The sequence below is a fragment of the Pelodiscus sinensis genome, chromosome 2, assembly GCF_049634645.1.
Source record: "Pelodiscus sinensis isolate JC-2024 chromosome 2, ASM4963464v1, whole genome shotgun sequence".
Lineage (NCBI taxonomy): Eukaryota > Metazoa > Chordata > Testudines > Trionychidae > Pelodiscus > Pelodiscus sinensis.
Genome location: NC_134712.1, coordinates 181,913,869 through 181,934,187, shown reverse-complemented (window position 1 = coordinate 181,934,187; position 20,319 = coordinate 181,913,869). Strand labels below are relative to the sequence as shown.

General features: G+C 46.6%; 1 protein-coding gene across 4 annotated transcripts in view; it reads right to left on the bottom strand.

Moving 5' to 3' along the window:
• Nucleotides 1-20,319, bottom strand: part of LOC102443672 (E3 ubiquitin-protein ligase ZNRF2) — an 85,780-nt gene that overhangs the window by 34,201 nt on the left and 31,260 nt on the right. For 3 of the 4 annotated variants that reach the window (XR_012901924.1, XM_075921944.1, XM_075921945.1), the window contains one exon: nucleotides 3,270-3,365. The exons of the other annotated variant lie outside the window; for it this stretch is intronic. Coding sequence is in view for 2 of the 3 variants with exons in the window: in XM_075921944.1 (XP_075778059.1) it covers nucleotides 3,270-3,365 (96 nt within the window). In the remaining variant the exon portion in view is untranslated. The remainder of the gene's footprint in view (nucleotides 1-3,269; nucleotides 3,366-20,319) is intronic. 4 annotated transcript variants of the gene reach the window in all.

The window sequence follows — 20,319 nt, the reverse complement described above, 5'->3', positions numbered from 1 at the left end:
TGAAAGATCTTTGTTCTTTTTATTTTCCTCTTTTTATTTTTAACTGAAAATGCATATCTCAAAATGGGAGGGCGGAGGAGAGAATGCTGTCCAGATAAGATAGGAAAGGATTCATGATCAAATGTAAATATGAAGCAGGAGAGATTTTTTTTTAGCTGCCTCAATATCTAATCATATGAAAAAGCCCACGCCACACTAGGCTACACTTGGAATTTTCCAGTTTTCAAAAATATCATGAAGGACCCTACCTTCAGAGCCCCTCCCACCCCATTTCTTTGCTATAGTTCTAGACCCATGGTCACCAACCAGCAGATCACAATCAACTCGATTGAGAGGCAGTGTTCCCAGCCTCCCTTGCTTCCTACCACCCCCAAAATGAGGAGCCCATGCTGGCACTATAACTTACTGCCTCCTGCAAAAAAAAAAAAAAAAGAGCTAGCCCTGGCTTCCTGCAGCGTGAGGTCCTGTGGCTTCGCAGCAGATCTGGAGCTGCATGTGTCACGGAGCCTCAGGACTTCCCCCGGATGCTGCAGGAAGGAAAGTAGGCAGCACGGGGCAGAAAGGCAAGACAAGAAAGCGCGTGCTCATCCCCTGCCCACAATAGCTCGCGCACTTTCTTGTAGTCCCTTCCTTCCCCATGCTCTGGGGAGGTGGAGGCTGGGGAGTGTTAAGAGGTGGTGCAGGATCCAGAGTGGCTGGATTTTTTTTTTTTTTTTTTTTTTTTTTTTAAAGAGCCACATGTGCGCTTTGTCCAGCCCTGCCCATAGATCCTGCCCCAGAGAGCTTCATCCCTGGAGACCCCAAGGTACTGGCCGAGCTACCCTTGCCCCCTTTCACTTGGCCAGACACCCCACCAGTACCTTGCCAACTCCCCCTGGCCAGACCCCCACCAGCATCCTGCTCCTGCCTCTAGGCCAGACACCCACTAGCACCCTGCTCCTGCCCCCTCCTTCCTGGCCAGACACCTACCCCCAGCTTGCTCCTATATTCCACTTTCCAACCAGATTCTGCAATTCCTCCTCCTCCCCCTCCCCCCCATATTCCTATCCCACTCACTGGCAGCCCTGTCCCACATATTGGATCCTTCATTTTTGGCCCCACCTCAGAGTGTATAGGGGCCCACAAAATCCACTAACCCTGGAAACCTAGAAAAGTTAATCTGGACTGAGGCCTTGATGGGGTAGATCTTGGCTTGCCCTGACATTTAAAAAGTGATCTTGGCTGTAAAAAGGTTCAAGACCACTATTCTAGATTCTAAATGATTCCCTGGCATGATGGGAGGTGAGGGAGGGAAAGGCAGGGCAGGCATGAAACAAGTTAATTCCCAGGTCGACAATGGGATAAAGGGCCTCTGCCAACCATCTTTTAACAAACTGCCTGCTCTGTAGTTAACAAGCAACTAAGGAAGCCCTCCCCTGGATTGTAGAAGACTAGAGGAAACAAGGGAAGTGATGTTTAAGACATAGAAAAGACAAAAGTGAATTGAGTCACTGATCTGCAATGATATGTGTGAAGCTACTCGATCATATTAAAACCTCTAACGGATGTGGTCAGACTTAAGAAACAGTTTATTAATACTACTATTACAGTTCTTAACTTACAGGAACTGTTTCAAATTGTGTTATCCACATGGATTCCATTTGTCACACATGTGACCCACACATGCAAGATCAGATTGTTTAGGTCAGCAGTGTCCATTCACTGCGTTGGTGCGCCAGATGTCCTCACAAATCTCCAGGTGAGGGCCTGGGCAGAGGCAGGCACAGACACCCCTAAGTGACTTTGCCAATACAGAATCCAGATAAAATATAGGGCTCTTCATAATGGAGAAGGAAGACAGGCTGCAAAATCCATGTGGACAACACATCCTGAAGCATTACAGTTACCATAAAGATAAGAATCTTATTTCTTCTTCCAATGACTGTTGACATGTATTCCACTTCTGATGACTATCAACTAGTCACCTCAATCAGAAAGTGGGTGTTTGAAGTCTTATTTAAATAATGATTGTGATGTAGTGTCAGTACCTTGCTGGTTGCTATGCTTGGGCTGTGGGTGACCCATACTGGCCTCTGTCTAAACACTGCCCAGCGGGGGGCACCTTGAGGACCCCCATGACTGACCGAACTGGTCCTACCGGTTAAGGGAAGGGATGGAACAAAGGAAATCAGTGCTGGGGGAAGAGTCAGTTTCTGGCTGGAATCATGAAGGAGACAGACTAAGGAAGGGGGCTGGGAGTCTAAAGGCCGAGGCACCCCAACTAAAGGGGTCTGAGGCATCCTGGCCCAGACTCTTGTAGCCACGTCACATCTAGGCTGAGCTGTATCCTGGAAAAGCAATAAATCCTCTCTATTCTACTGGCTGGCAGAGTCTGTTCTTGCTGCTATAGGGCTGCATGATCGGGGGAACCCTGACTCGCCATCACAATGATAATAGGATACCACTGCCAAACTGGGTGGTAGATCTGAAACTCCATACTATTTCTTAGTTTTGGATGAGAGTGTTGACTGGCATTTTTCCAATCAAGATAATATAAAAAAGCACTATTTGAATCAAAGGTGTGCAAATTCCACCTGGATGGAATGGGGCTTGGGAAAAGACTGGCAGGTAGACAGTCTGATTTAGATGAAAATTTAAAACAATCATTGATTAAAAAAAAGTAAGGTAAGGCCTATGGATCAGTTTTCCTAGGTCTGGGGAAGGTGACCTAGACCTGTGTTCACTGTGGAAATAATGTTCCTTCCTACCCTTTTCAGATGACTTGGGTGGGTGTCTTCGCTACTTTGCCAGACAGAAGATAACATGCTAAAGGAGGGGCTGCTTCAGGAGGGACGCGATATAAGTGTGTCCCGACTGGGAGGCAGTGAGCCCGCAGAGGAGAGCCATCCTGCAGTGTCCACTGGTGGCAGTCAGACCAGGGAGGGAGGCGGGTATCTGTGTGAGTAGAACAGGCCCTAGCAGCTAGGGGGAAGAACAGGTTTCAAGCAGGTTGGGGGGTAGCCTGCAGAAAGGAGAAGAGAGGAAGATCAGGCCTTGGGCAGGCTAGGGGGTGGCCTGGGTGGATGAGGGAGGGGAAGAACAGGCCCCTGATCCCCAGCGTCCTCCATCCCCACACCCTCATCATCCCCAAGGCCCTGTCCAAAGGATCCAGGCAACACCAGGTAAGTCTGCTAGTTAACATATATAGACCCACATAGGAGACCAGAGGAGCTTCTCAACAGCTAAAAGAATGTTTATCCCAGTTAAAATGAAAAATAAATATTACTTACCATTGTAGGTTATCCTTGGCTTTGTCAAACACATCACAAGATGCAAATCCATTTCATCTGAAGATACAAACTTTGAACATACAGGGCACTTGAACCCTATTAAAAAAAAAACAGAGAGATACTGATCACAGGAACCATTCTGATAGAAAGCTGTATATTTGCACTGGATACAAATTTTACACACTTTGAAACATGTGAACAAGTAGCTTTTTATTTATATTGAATCCATAAATGTCTTACATTTATATAGTTCCCTGGATCTGAAAGAACATGGGTGTTCACTCCTTTTGGAAGAGACAGTTTTGCACTCATTGAAATTGACCCTATAATATCCTTCTCTTACTTCATGCATGCTTTGCAACTGCAAATGCTGCAGGCACAAAATTCCATCTTCAGAGAAAACATTCAAGGGATGGCAGGAGTGCCATTTCAGATTTTGGTGGGGGGAGCAACCTGTGCATTCTGTGATGTGCGGGGTCGAAGAGAGTGAGAGCTTGAGGAGGAGTGGCTCGAGGACAGAGGCTTCAGCAGTGTTACTGAGCATGCTCAGTACAAGCCAACCACCAAATGGGGATGGGGGAACCAACCCCATCCACCCACCCAACCCCACTCCTCATCTCTATTCAGGGGCTAACCACGAATGCATTGGAAACTCTCTACTTTTTTGGCAGACAACTTAGCAGTTAGCTGACAGGAGCACTGTATCTAATTCCTACATGAAAGAACGAAAATTAAATAACTATTAGATCCACTCAGCTCTAACACTAGCATATTCTGACATCTTGTGGCAAGTCTCTTAACGGACACTGGTTAGCCTTAAAATTTTAATATATATTCTTACTCTGTTACTAACTCTGTGGATAGAGACACCGTCAGGACTCCTGGGTTCGCTCTCAGCTCTGGAAGGGCAGATACATTTCAGCTCTATACAATAACATCAGAATGGCCATACTGAATAAAACCAAGTATCTAGCCCTGTGTCCTGTCTTCCAACAATGGCTAATGCCAAGTACTTCAGAAGGGATGAACTGAAGAGGCAATCATCAGGGTCTATCCCCTGTCACCTATTTTGTTTGTTTTAAATATGCTGCCTATAAATTTAACTGGGGTCAGCTTCTTGTGTTATGTTAGTGAAGGAATTAATAGCATTTCCTTATTCTGTCTTTCCACTTCATTCATGATTTTCTAGACATCTAGCACATCCCCCCACCCTTTAATAATTTCTTTTCTAAGCAGAAAAGTCCAAGTCTTATTAATCTCTCCTCCGATAAAAAAATGTTCCTTCCCCCCCAATAATTTTTGTTGCCCTTTCTGTACCTTTTCCAAACACAATATATCCTTTTTTTAGATGGAGTGACTAGATCTGCATACAGTATTCAAGATGTGGGCATACAATGACTTTCTATAGAGGCAATATGGTATTTTGTCTTAGCTATTCGTTTATTAATCATTCCCAATATTCTGTTAGCTTTTTAGTTTTTAGACTGCCACTACACATTAAGCAGATGTTTTCAGGGAACTACCCACAAGGATTCCAAGATTTTTCTTCAGTAGAAACAGCTATTTTAGACCCCATCATTTTGTATGTATAGTTAGGATTATATTTTCCCTGTGTGCATTACTTTGCACTTAACACTTAATTCCATCTGCCCTTGTGTTGCCCAATAACCTAGTTTTGTGAGGTCCCTTTGTAACTCTTGGCAGTCATCTTTGGATTCGTCACTGTTTACCCCTTTTTCAAGAACATTTATGAAAAATTTAACAGCAGCGATCCAAATACAGATCCCTGCAGCACAATACTCAGTCCTATTCTTCCTCCCACCCCCACTCCCACTATCTTAAGTGGATTATCCAGCAAAAAAGTTTCCTGGTGATCCAACAATCCTTCAATTGCTTGAATGTTCAGCCTTTGGCCTTTTGTTATTCTTAATCACCCTGCCTCCATCTTTTTATAACAAAATCCCTGCCCCAAAGGCAAAGCTGCAAGCAGTCAAACTCAGTTGCATTTAAGAACTACCTCTGAAGTTAGGATATGGCCTTTAAGCAAACCTTTAGTATGAACATCAGGGATTCAAACTTGGGAGGGGGGTTAATGCCCTCCTAGTGCCTCATAAAAGGCACCTTTGAGTGGTGAAAATTAAAAGGTAGAAAGAATATAGTCACTAAAAATCTGAATTTGGACAGGAGCTCCTAATTAACATCTTCACTTTCAAAAATGCTGTGGAACCTTCAGTTACCACAAACAAATACTAGACTGCAGTTTCAACACTAATGCATCTTCTAATACCACATCCTGGACACAGGTTTAATGTTAAATATCAGCTCACTTACTGAATCACTAATATTATTTCCTGCAGCAGAGTTTTAATTTGACTTCTCTAATTGAAATACTAACCAGGTATGACCCTGCATAACTTGGAAGATCAGAACCCGAAGTGATTTGAGGTAAGGGAGAATTAGTCAGTCTGGATTCTGATGCAATGTCATAATGATGCATGACAGTTTGCTTAATGCTGTAATATCTGGAATCACTCACGACAATGGTCATAACATAAGAACAGCCATAATGGGTCAGACCAAAGGTCCATCTAGCCCAGTATCCTGTCTGCCAACAGTGCCCAATACCAGATGCCCCAGAGGGAGGGAACACAACAGGTAATCATCATGTGATTCCTCTCCTGTCATCCATTTCCAGACTAGAGACACCATTCCTAACCATCCTGGCTAACAGTCATGAATGGACCTAATCTCCATGAATCAATCTAGCTCTTTTTGGTTGTCTAATTAAAGAATAAGATTGGCTGCTCAGGTCTCGGAACGCACATCCCAAGGAAATTTTAAGTATCAAACTTTTCTTTTGATCAATATATTTGGTTTGCATAAGCTGTCTTAAAGAAAAATCTCATCTTAAGGACTAACAGCTTGTTAATCAGTAGAATCACTGAACGTACAGCAAAAATATGTGAACCTAAAACAACATTCAAAGTGAGCCTTCACCAGTCATCCTCAGCTAATAGCATAAGAGAAATAGGAAGGTAATGAAAAAAAATTAACACGGAGAACAATTATGTAAGTGGCTTCATACAGTTAGATACAGAGTCTCCCATCTCCATGGCCAGCTGAACATGGGATTGTTGAGCTTAGAAATAAAAAAAGACAACTGAGGGGAGAGTATGATAGAGTTCTACAACATCATAAATGGTACAGAGAATGTAAATACGGAAGTGTGATTTACCCCCCATTTAAACAAGAAACTAGTCAAACCAACGGAATCAATAGGCAGCAGGTTTAAAACAAACAAAAACAAGTACTTCTTCATACAGTTCACAACCTGTGGAACTCACTGCCAGGGGATGTTGTGAAACCCAGACGTATATCTGAGTTTAAAAAAAAAAAAAAAAGACTCAGATAAGTTTAGAGGATAGGTCCATCAATGGCTATTAGGCAAGAGGGTCAGAGAAGCAACCCCGTGCTCTGGATGTCCCTAAAGCACTTACTGCCAGAAGCTGCAACTGAACAAGAGGGAATGGTTTCAAAGAGGATGGAGAGAGGCTGTTCTCAGTAGTGACAGATGGCAGAACAAGGAGCAATGGTCTCAAGTTGTGGTGGGAGATGTCCAGGTTAGATATTAGGAAAAACTATTTCACTAGGAGGGTGGTGAAGCACTGGAATGGGTTACCTAGGGAAGTAGTGGAGTCGCCATCCCTAGAGGTGTTTAAGTCTCGGCTTGACAAAGCCCTGGCCAGATTGATTTAGTTGGAATTGGTCCTGCCTAGAGCCGGGGACTGGACTTGATGACCTTCTGAGGTCTCTTCCAGTTCTATGATTCTATGATACTTTGATAAACTGCCCTATTGTTTATTCCCTCTGAAACCTCTGGCACTGGATACTGGGCTAGATGTACATTTCGTCTGACCCAATGTGACCATTCTTATGAAGGGCTGATCACAGACTTTTCATAGTGTTTTCCCACAGTCATGCTCCTATTTCTATCAGAAGAACTAAACCATTGATAATGCAGAAAAGTCAGTCAAGAATAACAAATGACTTGATGCCACATTTTCAAGCTAATTATTCCTACAAGCTTTGATCTGTTAAAACACTATACAGAAGTGGAGTCAAATTTCAAAGAATATTTACTTCCAATATTGTGCAATGGATTTCTTTCCACTGTTAATCTCCAGGAAACTATAAATTTTGGTGCAAGATAAAAGGAGGCAGAGATTAAAACAGAAGACACAGAAGTGATGGTTGATGGGTATGAGGAGTTCAGAACAAAGACTGAACAGCTTTAAGAAAGTGATCATGTGAAGTCCTTGCAATCTAGTGATTTCACACAAGACTAAGTGCTCATTACCAAGTAACTGATAAATATGTACTGAGCAAATTTCTTCAGCCACTACCCAAACTGAAATGGTCTGTTTTCTAGACCTTTTTCAGACTACTATGCCCCTTTCAGGAATCTGTCTTCCCCATATCCCCAGGTTTCAACTCACTTAAAAACTTCTTGCCTACAAATAAGACATAAGAATACTGAAGTATCATAGAAAATTACTGAAAAATTGCCTTACAGAATTATAGAGTTCTGTTCAGATAACAAAAAAATCTGTATCAGCTAGGGATGTTAAAATGCATTTACTTAAAATGGTATACGGTTACACGTGGGGCACTCACCGCACACTCATCCCCCTGTACTGCTACCTCTGATACAGAGGCAACAATGCGGAGGAGGGAGGAGCCGGCTTCCTGGGCATACCAGGAGCCTGTGTGTAACTGTGAAGGTTAACTGATGAGCCAAGACTCATTAACAGTGTACACAGTTACACTATCAGGTCCCTAGTATCAACATCAGATCTTAAAAAATTATCCGTGGACGCAGATATCTGTAGATTTGCAGGTCTCCACACAAGGAGTGGTCTGAGGCTCCACAAGGTAGCCGCCACCTTATCAGGGCCGGCTCTAGGCACCAGCAAACCAAGCAGGTGCTTGGGGCGACATGTGGCCAGGGGCGGCATTCTGGCCAGCCTCACCACCCCACACGGGCACGCCCTGTGGCCACCCAGGGCAACGGGCGGGGCAGTGGAACCAGCGGCCTGCAGGGGGAGCGCACACTCTTGCTGCCCCACGCGGACACCTGGGAAGAAGGGTCCGCGCCTCAGTACGGGGCATGGAGGGAACCCCTAGTTCCCCCTCCGATTGCAGAAGCAGCCCCGGCCCCAAGCCCTGAACTGGCCAGACCTCGCCCCCCTCCCCACTCTAGCTCTCTCCCCTCCAATGCAGCACCCCGCCGGTTCTCCACCACCCGCAACCCACCCAGGCCAAAACCCGCTCGGCCCCTCTCCTGCTGAGGTGTCAAGCACCAAGAGCAGTGGCACTTTGGGAATCGGCGAGTGACCCGCCCCCCAGCCCGCAGAGAGCTCAGAGGTTAGTGGGGCCCAGCCTATAGCTGGGAGAATGGGAGGGGGGAGGGGAGAGCTGCTCCTGACAAGCGCCCCATACAGGCTTGCTGCTCTGTGGACACGGAGAAGCGTGGGGGCTGGGACAGCGAGTTCAGTGGGGCACGCAAAGCCTGTGGCCACTGGGAACCATGCCGAGGGGTGAGGCAGCAGCTCCCCCTACCCATCCCCTCTGCTGGGGGTTGGGCCAGGAAAGCAGAGCCAGGTCGCACCCGCTGCTGGGAACTTGGGTGGCAGCAGCACAAGACTGTGGGTTTGGTTTTTGCCAGCTGTCGGGAGGGGAAAGGTGTGTGTGGGGGGGGAAAGGAGCTCAAGGGGAGGCAGCTCCCGGGGATCGTCTGTGGGGAGATCCTCCCCCTGCTCCGCAAGGAGCTTGGACCCTGGCGCGCAGCCAGTGCCCCACCCAGCGCCCTGCCTCTCTCCTGCTCCCAGGTGTTTGCCCAGGGCAGCCAGCCAGCCAGCCGTGCTACCACACTGGCCCCTCTGCACTTCCACAGCACTCCCAGGAGCTGCTGGCCACAGAGTCCCTTGCAGTGGCTGAAGGCGAGCCCTGGCTCCTCTCTCTCCTTGTGCAGAGGAGGGGAGGCCGCGGCGCCCCCTTCACACCGGGGAACAGTGTTTACAGCTGCAGAGCAAGGGAAGGAGGGGGACCCCCCCACTTTCACCCCTCCCCCAGGGCGCTCCCATGTTTCTGTGCGTGCTGTGGGGAGGGGATACAAGGGTTTGGCGGGGAGAGGGAAGGGAGATGGAGTTCGGTCAGTGGGGGGAGGTGGGAGAAGGGAGCAGACTGGGTCCGGTGAGGGGGGGGGAGAGAGATCGGGTTTGGCTGGGAGGGAAGAGAGGGTGCAGGGTGGATTAGGTGGGGAGATAAGGGGGGACGGACTGGGTCTGGTTGGGTTTGCCTGTGAGGGGAGAGAAGGTGGAAACTGGGTTCGGTGAGCGGCGGGATGTAGGCTGGATTTGGCTGGAAGGTGTGATGAGAGTCAAAGAGTCGCAAGGTGAAAGGAGCACTTTCCTCCTCAGTGCCTGTCCTGCAGCAGCAGGCCAAGCCGGGGGGGGGGGGGGGGCATTTTTGCTTGGGGCAACAAAAAACCAAGAGCCAGCCCTGCCCCCTTCGAGAGCCAGGGAAAGCTATGTGGGGCCTGCGTGGTGTCAACCACATACCTCATTTGGAACCAGAAATACATAATCAGGCAGTAGCAGAGACAAGAAAACACACAGTATACTTTACATTTAAACACAGTACTATTAAAAATAAAGGGAAAGTTTAAAAAAGATTTGATAAGATAAACTATTTCTGTGCTTGTTTCATTTCAGTTAAGATAGTCAAAAGCAGCATTTTCTTTTGCATAATAAAGTTTCAAAGCTGCATTACATCAATGTTCAGATCTAAACTTTTGAAAGACCATGACATTTTGTTCAGTTATGAACAGCCTCTATTTTGGAGATGTTCGTAACGGAGTTTCTACTGTACTTGTTTCACGAACAACCAGAGTTCGAATAGTACTGAATGTACTAAACAAAAAAGAGTGGGGAGGGGAAGGGTGGGGGGGGGGGCGCGGTAGAAGTAGTACTGAGAAAGGTTCAAGGATTCACAACCTTTAACTCTGAGAGAACAAAAGATCTACTGTGCTATTGCAAGTAGGGCTGTTACTGGTTACCTGGGTAACCGGTTAACCAACAAGCAACTACTAATTGGTTAACGTCCCAGCTAACCATAACAAACATCCCTCCCTCAGTCCCAGCCTGCAGAAAGGCAGCAGCGCGGGATCGCAGGGGGTCCCCAGAAGTGGGGCCAGGAGCCAGGAGCGCACTGGCTATCAGCCCCACCCCCTAGGGGTGCACTAAGTAACCATGTAACCACTAAGAAATTTAGCAGTTACACTGTTATTAAAATAACCGCTTTCTAACATCCCCAGCATTTATGTCAATGTTTGCTTTTTGTCACCAGCACAAGTAAACATTCCAATAACCAATTCGGTAAGAAAGTTTCAGGTGCCTAAAGTCATTGTCAGTGAAGCAACCAACAGATCATTCAAACTGATCTGTTCTCAAATATAGTCAAGTCCTTTGTGTTTCATAGATAAACTGTTAATGTACATGCAGATGCATTAGGGCAACAAAAAAGGGTCAGAAATCAGCTGAAGTGATATCAAATTCATTGAGAGTATATACAGCTGTCCTGCAGTAACCACACAAAAAAAATCTATTAAGAGGGTTACAGAAAGGGATACAACTGATTTTTTTTAAAGTAACTAGATACCCCTAAGCAAGTTAGAAAAAAAAGCCTTTTTCCCCCTAATTATACATATTTGTGTAGACACATAAGCTATCCCCTTCAACATACTGAGGATCTCAATCTTTAACCAGTGTATCTTTACAACATCCCTATGAGGTGAGAAAGTATCACCTCCACACTAGGCAACTTGCTAGGATAATACACAGAAACTCTGTAGGAGTTAGGTATTGAAGCCAAGTCACTGCAGTATGAGTCCCAGGATGTCCCTTCCGCCCAATACAATGGAGAGACCATTGTCAGACACAAGGAGATCCTCCTTCCATTTCAGGAATTAATTCAGCAAAGCAGAAAATGGTACCAAATTGCCTAACATAAGCAGTTAATGTTAGACCAACACATACACAAGTCTCAGAACGAAAAACACCAATGGGTCCTCATCCAAATATTCAACCCCATACAATGCAATTTTGAAAGGTTAATATTCTATTGATATAATTATGTAAAACAAAGCATGATTCTGGAAAAGTACTAGAGCAAGACACAAAACAATGAAGATCAGTTTAAGCAGACAGAACAGACTAAAAGAAGCATCTTTGATTTCTTGGATATGCAGCTTCCCCCCCCCCCCAATCTCTGATGACTATTCACACATTCAGACAATGTCACCCTTACACAGCTCTGTAGGTACATTTTGACAGCTATTACTAGGGATGTAAAATCCCATGTAATTGGTTAACCAATTAAGGGGGGGAGGGGACTCCAGCCTAGCTGGGCTGGAGCATCCCGCCACCCCACTGTGGCCGGCCTGGAGCAGCCCCTGCCTGTGGTCCTCCGCCATGGATAGGGGCTGCTCCAGATGCCTAGAGCAGCTAATGTTTGTGGCGGTCTGCCCCCCCTCACCGGGGAAGGAGGAGGGCCTGCTCTAGCCCCTACAGGTAAACCAGAAACAGTAAGCATCACCCATTAACCTTTCCATTTGAAGTAGGGATTTGAAACTATGAAAAATCTTGGACCCCGCATACTTTTTGGGAACACAATATTTTCTCTGGAATACCATGTGTACACCCCATATTCACCATGGGGGTATGACTGACAATTATGATGCAACTTGTACAAAACGAGCTGTGTATCTGTGGAAAGCTTGATTTGGTGAATATGATTATCCATTTTATGCATTTATTATTTTTCTATCTGAAGTTATGAATATTGACTATAGATCTATATTTCAAATGTGCTTACTCTGGAAACATCCACAACTTAGCCTTTCAAGTATAACAATGAAGCTACACAGTGCTAATGGCTCATAAACAAAGATAATGGGCTATGAAATGACTTCGTCTTCTTTGTAAACCACGGTGGGGAACCTCAGGATGCAGCTCTCGGCTTGCTGGGATCTTGCCCCTGAGGCTGGAGCACAAAATCTACTGTGAGGCAAATGTGTAGAGTGTATTTCTCTCTCAGTAGAGGGGCCCATATGTAAGGGAGGGGGTTGGATGGGGGTTGTGCTTCTCACTTGTGTGTGGCCCCCCCAACTAATTTCTCTGTGGGTCAGCAGTCCCATCCGAAAAAAGGTTCCCCACCCCTGCTACAAACATTTCAACTGGCCTGTAAATGACAACTGCTATGACTCAGCAAAAGCATGTGACCAAACCACATGATACAGAAATACCATTTTTGGACACCTGTATTTTGTGACAGAGTTCTCCCACGTGTTAAGGTTACATAAGGTGTGGTGTGAGATACCCGAGAAACAAAAGACTAACCTGAGGGAAGTGCTGGTCCCATGCTAAAAGGATTTCAGGCCTGTGTATAGGAGCCTGGTGGACTGCTTGTATCATCACCTAAGCTGAGAAATTGCTAATCCATATCCAATTTATCTAATATTTTAGGCTTAGTTTGCAGCTTTATTTGCTAAATCTGCTTTTATCAGTCTATGACCACTAAATGACTTAACATGAAAAATCAAGTTAACTTTTATCTAAACCAGTGTGCCTTTGAGTTAGGTGTCTGGGGAAACATCTCAGCTTGGTTAACACAAGCTTGCTGCATGTTCTTCCCCACAATGAGTTTATCATAATTCACGCCCCGCCCCTCCCATACTGGTTTTGCAGTGGTCCCCAACACGGTGCCCGCGGGCGCCATGGCACCCGCCGAGCCATTTCTGTGCGCCCACCAAGTGATCAGGGCCAGACCCACCCCCCAGGCACATGGCACATGGGCGGAGCCAGCCCCTGGGCACATTGGCAGCAGCAGCCCTGGGCACACAGAACATGGACAGCCCCGGGCTTTCAGAGTATGGGCGGCCCCGCCACCGGGCGCGCAGCACATGGGCGGCCCCGCCACCGGGCACGCGGCGCATGGGCGCTGCTGGCTCCTGGGCGCTTGGCACAGGCGCCAGCTCCAGGCACACAGCACATGGGCGGTGGCTGCCCCATCCCCGGGCGCGCAGGACATGGGCTGTTCCGGCCCTGGGCATGCAGCGTAAGGGCAGCTCCACCCATGGGCGTGCAGCACAGTTGCGGCGCCAGCCCCGGGAGTGCGGCGCACGGGTGGCACCAGCTCCAGGCATGCAGCATATGGGTGGCCTCACTCCCAGGCGTGTGCGTGGCCCCTCCCCCGGGCGCCCAGCCTGTGAGCAGCCCTGCCCCCAGGTGCCCGGCAGCCCCAAAAGGTTGGGGACCACTGGGTTAGGGTTTTGACTAGGGCAGGACAGTACAGCACTTGGGTTGTAGGCTGAGAAGCTGGGAGTGTCCTGACTGTTGCCTCTCTATTGTTAGTTCAGGAAGTGGCCTGAGTGTGCTGCTGTCTGAGCAAATGCTGGTGGTAATGTAGGACCAAGAGCGGTATACAGCTTGCCACAGCAATACGGTATTAGAGTAAAGCTAAGGGGCACCTCAGCTCCAGGTAGCAACCTGCCATATACCTATTTTTGTGAGAGTATGGGGGAAGAGAGGGAAGGAGAACATACAACTTTCACTCAGCACAGTGAAAGGTACAACAAATTTACATCAAGAGATATTAAAGAAATCTGAATAAAATAGTGGTAAAATGTTTAGTTAGTCATGCTAACACTGGCCAAAAGGCCATGAACAAATCCAGAAGAGCCACAAAAGACATTGTGGCTCAGCTAGGGATGAAAATAACCATTAAAGTAATTAACTGGTTAAACAGATAAAATTAGGACAACAGATGGTAGCCAGGGCTAGGTTCCCACATGCCTTCCCAGGCAGTGTCAGAGGGGCCAGGGTCCTGCTGGCTGCCTGGGCCAGGATCCTGACAGCCCGCCTGCCCAGGCCGCTCCTGTGCTAGCGTCCCATTGGCCTGGGCTACACCAATGTGCCAGGGCCCCACCCACCCTGCTCTGGTTAGGCCACGGGTTTTTTCTGGCCACGTGTGCTGCTCAAGTGTAGCTGGCGCCAGGGTTCTACTGGTGTGGCAGGGCCTGAGGTCCTGTCAGCGCAGTCAAGATCCTGCTGGCCCACCAGTGCAGGCTGCTCCAGCGCAACTAGGGCTGAAGCCCCAACTGGCTGCCCCAGTGTGGCCGGGGCCAAGGTCATGGTGACTGGCACTAGCACAGCCGGGTGCCTGTCTGCTCAGGCTGCAATCCTGTTGGCCCACACAGGCCACTCCAGTGTAACCAGGGCCAGGAGGGCCAACGTATACATGATCCTGCCTGCCTTCCCCACATGACTGACTGGACTCAGCCAGGGCTGCTCCAGCTTGGTGCAACTGGTTGTCCAACCGGCTACCCAGTAAGCATTCCAATAAGCCTAATACTTACCAGGCAGCTGGTTAAATGGTTAACCGTTTACATCCTTAGACTCAGCCTGAACAGAATACACCGATAACAGAGCAAGTTTCTGGCAGAACACAGAACTCACACCAGTTTGAAAATATGAAAAAAAAATCAACACAAAAATACTTATACAAATTGCATGCTCCTCTGATATGACTCAGATACAATGCTAACTTTGGTTTTCAACAACCTTTTAAAAACTGAGTAAAGTTAGCATTACATATTTGTATATTCTTATAATAAAAAGTTCTTAAAAACTGCTATAGACAGATCATACTCGTGCTTGTTCTTCAGCATTGAGAGAATTCAAAGATGCATACAATCTGGAATCATGACAACAAATAAAAAGTGACATGTATAAAGATCATCCAGGTAAGGTCTACTGTATTTATGTACAAGCCAAATTCTTCTTGAGTGTAATGAATTAATATTTAATTATAGAGTAGACCAGCTGTTATTAAAAGGATAGGGAACTAGGAGCATCAAAGGAACTAATTTTTTTTTCCTGAGACAGACACCATGGGCAAGTCACTTGACTACTTTGCCCTAGTCAGCTATTTTGTAAACTAAAACTGATTTTCAGTGAAAGCTGCTGCAACAAAACCATTTGGATAAATAAATTCACCACCCCACCCTCAAAATCCAAAATAAATAAAATGGAAGGGGAGAGAGGGTACAAACTCATCACTAAACACACACTGAGCTGAACATCTTCAAACTTTTATTATCTCTGAAAATATATCCTTTTAGCAAGATTTCTAATTACACCCCAGTAACCTTCACTCGTCTAAGCTAAAAGTGGTTACAAATGTATTTAAATTGCTATCAGACCACAGATAAAACACAAAGTTGAGTTTGTAGTTATTCTTTAAAAAAGTCATAAGGGGGTAAAAAAGAAATATTATGATGCCAGTGGGTCATCTACTGCCTGGGGATTGCCAAAGTACCACATGGTCCTGTCACATCCCCTACATCAAAACTGCATAGGGTGTGGAAGAGGATAACCTAGCACTATACCTCCTGGGACTCCTCAATAATTAGAGGAATCCCCACCTAAAAGATGTTGCCAGTTTTCTGTCCCCTTGTGCTTCCAACTCCCTAACCCATATAGAAGACATAGCAGCAGACAGAAAGATCAATAAAGGTTTAACAGTTGAAAGTGAATAATCTCCTTAGATTTCAGAAGGGAGGGAGAGGAAACGAATTATGGAAGATCATGCCAAGGTTCCATAGCAAAAAATAATTACAAGTTTTCTAGGAACTGCAATATGTCCAGATGATGCTTAGTCTTCCATTAGATAGATTTTTGTGCTGATGTGCTAGTTTTCCCCTTTATTTTATGCCTCTCAATAAAATGAAATAGATCATGAATTGACAATGGGTATAGTAGGCAAAGTACTACAGATCCTCAGCTCATAGCAACAAAGAGGCCTTAAAATTGTCTCAAAAGTACATCTGGGTAGTACACTTGAGAGGAATCCACTATTGGTATAAAAGCACTAATGATGACTACCTTTCCCGCTCAGGGAGTGGAAAAGAGATTAGTGAGGACATGCCCAAACCACAGTGACGGCTTTAACTTGCACCAAGAGGCCAGTTTGGCCACTGAATTAAGTGGCAGAAAGGTGGCCTAAATTTTGCTTTATCCCTGCACCATATCCACAAACATACAGCCAGATATGAACCCAGCCTATGTTTTTTGGGCCCCACCAATAGGTTTCAAAGGGACAGGCTATGGCTTGGGGCACTAGTGTATTTTGTGTGGTAAACAGAGTTAATTCTTGCACTAGTTGGTGGTGCTGCATACTTAAGTCTACATTTAGAAATCTCAAGATTTTATGCAAAGAATGCTATGTCATGCATATCTGATCATCATCATTTGCATACCCCCGTCAAAAAAAATCTTACCAGTTGGACCCCACATTATTAAGTCTAGCAATTCTAACTCTCTATGGTTCTCATTTGCCACCCCTCCTCTGGTTTCAACTGAGGGTATGTCTACACTATGACTGTAGGTTGAATATATTAAGGTTGACTTTTTAGCATCCAAATTTTCAAAGTCAAAGTTGGCATGTCCTCTTTGGGCACAAGATTGACAAAGTGTGTCCCCAGTAGCGTGGCTAACTTTGATTGTAATAGCAACGCAATGTGGGTAGACAACTCTCAGTTCCTGCCATCCATTTGCAGTCTGGGTTAGGTGCCCAGTGCCTGATGGGACAAAAACATTGCATCGAGCGATTCTGGGTACATGTTGTCAATCTCCCATACTCCCCCCTCCCTCCCTACTTGAAAGCAAGGCCAAACAATCTTTTCAAACCCTTTTTTCCCTGGTTATCCATGAAGATGTCGCAACACAGCAAGCATGGACCCCACTCAGTTTCAAACTACTCTGGCAAGCATTGCTAACACTTTGCACATTATGCTGCAATTTGCAGTTTAGCCAGGAGCTGCCAGCACAAGAATGAATGTGAAAAGGCCATGAACAGAGATGCAGGAACCCAACAGAGCAATTAGCATATGCTGGTTGCAGTTGACCCTGTTGACATAGTGGAACACCAATTCTGGTCCCATGAGACAAGCACTGATTGATGGAACTGCATCGTTATGCAGCTATGGGGCAATGACCGGTGGCTGTGAAACTTTTGCATGCATAAGGCCACTTTCATAGAACTTTATGAATTGCTTTCCCGCACCCTGAAGTGCAGCAATACCAGAATGAGACCTGCTCTGGCAGCTGAGAAGCGAGAGGCAATTGCCCTGTGGAAGCTTGCAACACCAGAGAGCTACCAGTCAGTTGGGAATCAATTGAGAGGGGGTAAATCTACAGTGGGGGCTGTTGTGATCCAATAGCCAGGACAATAAATACCCTTCTGCTAAGAAGGATAGTGATTCTTGGGAATGTGCATGACATAGTGGATGGCTTTGCCACAGCAAGGTTCCCTGTGATGGGGCGATAGACTACCTTGCCAAAGAGTACTAGACCACCTTGCCAAAGAGTACATAAAGTCCAAGGGGTACATCTTGATCACTGTGCAGGTACTGGTGGATCACAAAGGCTGTTTCACCAACAACGTAGGATGGTTGGGAAAGTTGCATGTTGTATCAATCTTTAGGAACCCCAGTCTCTTCAGAATTCTGAAAGATAGAACTTTCTTCCCAGACAGGAAAATTACAACTGAAGACACTGAAATGCCAATAGTTATCGTTGATGACCCAGCCTACACCTTGCTGCTGTGACTCATGATGCTGTACATAAACAGCCTGGAGTGGAGTAAGGAACAGTTCAACTATAGGCTGAGCAAGTGCAGAATGGTGGCAAAATATGCCTTTGGACATTTAAAAGGATGCTTTCGTCATTTATTGACTAGGTTAGTCCTCAGAGAACGCAATATTCCAACAATTGCTGCTGCTTGCTGTGTATTCCATAATATAGGTGAAAGTAAGGGGGGAAGCTTCTAGTGGGGTCAGGATGGAGGGGTCCAAGGTGTTACCTCAGTTTGCAGTTGAGAGTTATAAGGTTATGTGAAAGAAACTTGTGAGTTATGAGTGCTGACTATATTGAACTGAGATATTGGTTCTAACTAAAGGTATTAGAACTAGTAGTTAATTCGGACTAAGGAACGGGACTAGATAGAGGCTTCCTGCCTTTTTGCCCACTGCACACGGCACTAATGCTTTGCACTCAGCCCCAAACAGCTTTGCACTCAGCACCAAATGGCTTTGCACACGGCTCAAAATCTATGCACACCACCCGCAAGATTGTGCACCCGGCACCCGTGAGGTTTTCCCGCCTCAGAGAGTTTATATACCTTGGCTAAACAGGAGTTCGGGTTCTGGATTCTTCACTCCACCTGAGAGCGACTACCTTGATTTTTGATCCAGATCCATTTTTCTTTTGGTTCCGTAGAAGTTTTCCTTGTCAGTGTGTGAGAGAGTGAAAGAGTGTGAGTGTAGACAGTCATGTGTTAGTGTGAGAGTGGTGGGTATTTTGGGGGCTTTGGTGACCTGTGGAGTATTCCTGGGTCTGAAGACCAATTGGTTCCCCACGGATTACATTCGGAGAGCGCAAGGCCTTCGACGGATAATCTACAGCCTGCCTACCATAATCCAGAGGGCTTGGTCCAGTGTCATCGTGGGACTCCTCACAGTTCCTCTGCCAAGGCTTGAAATTAGCTGCGGTATTGAGGTCATGAGCTCCTCATCTGTCTATGCCATGTGATTGTAAAGTATATACCTTGTGTATCTAGGGATCTTTTCTATCTTCTTAATTTTCAGGGATAGGGAGGGAACTGTTTAGGAAGTTATTACCTGCTGTTGTGTATTTCAAATTTTACAATATATGGTTGGGCCCCAAATTAAGTCTCTTGTGTCTTATTTCTGGGAAAATCCGTGCCAGTGATAGATACGGCCTCGAGTAATCGGCCTCAGGCGAGCTCTCTTCTGGGACTTGGGACATTTAACATCATCTCAAGTTAGAGCGCGTCCAAATTAGGTTTTAAAATTAATCGTTACTGCGTCCCAGGGTAACAGAGGCAGATTGCCTAGCAATTATGAGCATCAGGACATCAGGCAATAGAGAACAGATCGAGGAGCACTATCGGAGAGGCAAGTGCGCTGAGGGAGGGGAGAATTGCCAAAGTTCACACTTTCTGGAAAAAACTGTAGGCACTCAGGCCCCAAGCATCCACTTGAAAAATAACTACTAGAACAGGAGTGGGGAACCTTTTTTGTGAGTTGGGGCCTGCTGACCCACAGAAAAATCAGTCAGGGGCAACACACAAGTGAGAAGAAAGGGGGAAAAAAAAAAAAAACTGTGGACTCTCGGACAGGCCCTCAAGTGAGAAGGAGAAAGATACTCCCCGCATTTCCCTCATACACCAGAGCCTAGGGGAGCCCAGGCTAGTAGATTTTGTGGGCTCCAACCCCACAGGTGGATGGGAGGACTGGAGCACCAGCGTGGGTTCTCAATGCTGAGTGGGAGCCCTGAGCTTTGGGGGCCAGATCTAGGCCCCCAGCTTGCCTGGATCCAGCCCCCAAGGATCAGGGCTCCCCCTCTGTACAGGGGGGGTGCTCCAGTCCCCCTGACATCACCCCAAGGGGCTGGAGCACACAGAATCTACTAGCTTGGGCCCCCTAAGGATCTGGTGTATGAGGGGAATGTCTTTTTCCTTCTTAGGGGCCATCTTAGTGAGGGGTATTTTTTCCTGCTTCTCACTTGTGTGCAGCCTCCCAACGAATTTTTCTGTGGGTCAGCAGCCCCCGACCCAAAAAAAGATTCCTCACCCCTGGTTTAACCAGTTAAGCAACTAAGCAGGATCTGGGCTGGGGACCGCTCCAGTCCAGCCGGAGCAACTCCCAACCCGAGAAGCTCCTGTTCCAACACCCGTGCTGGGCTGGCTCTCTCGGCTCCTAGCCCACAAATGGGAGCTGGAGCTGTTGCCAGCTCCCAGCCACTGGCGGAACAGCCCTTGCCTGCAGTGGACCCAGGCTCCCCATGGACAGAGGCTGCTCCAAATACAGAAGCAGTCCCCTGGCCACAATAGCGGGCAGCTGCTCCAG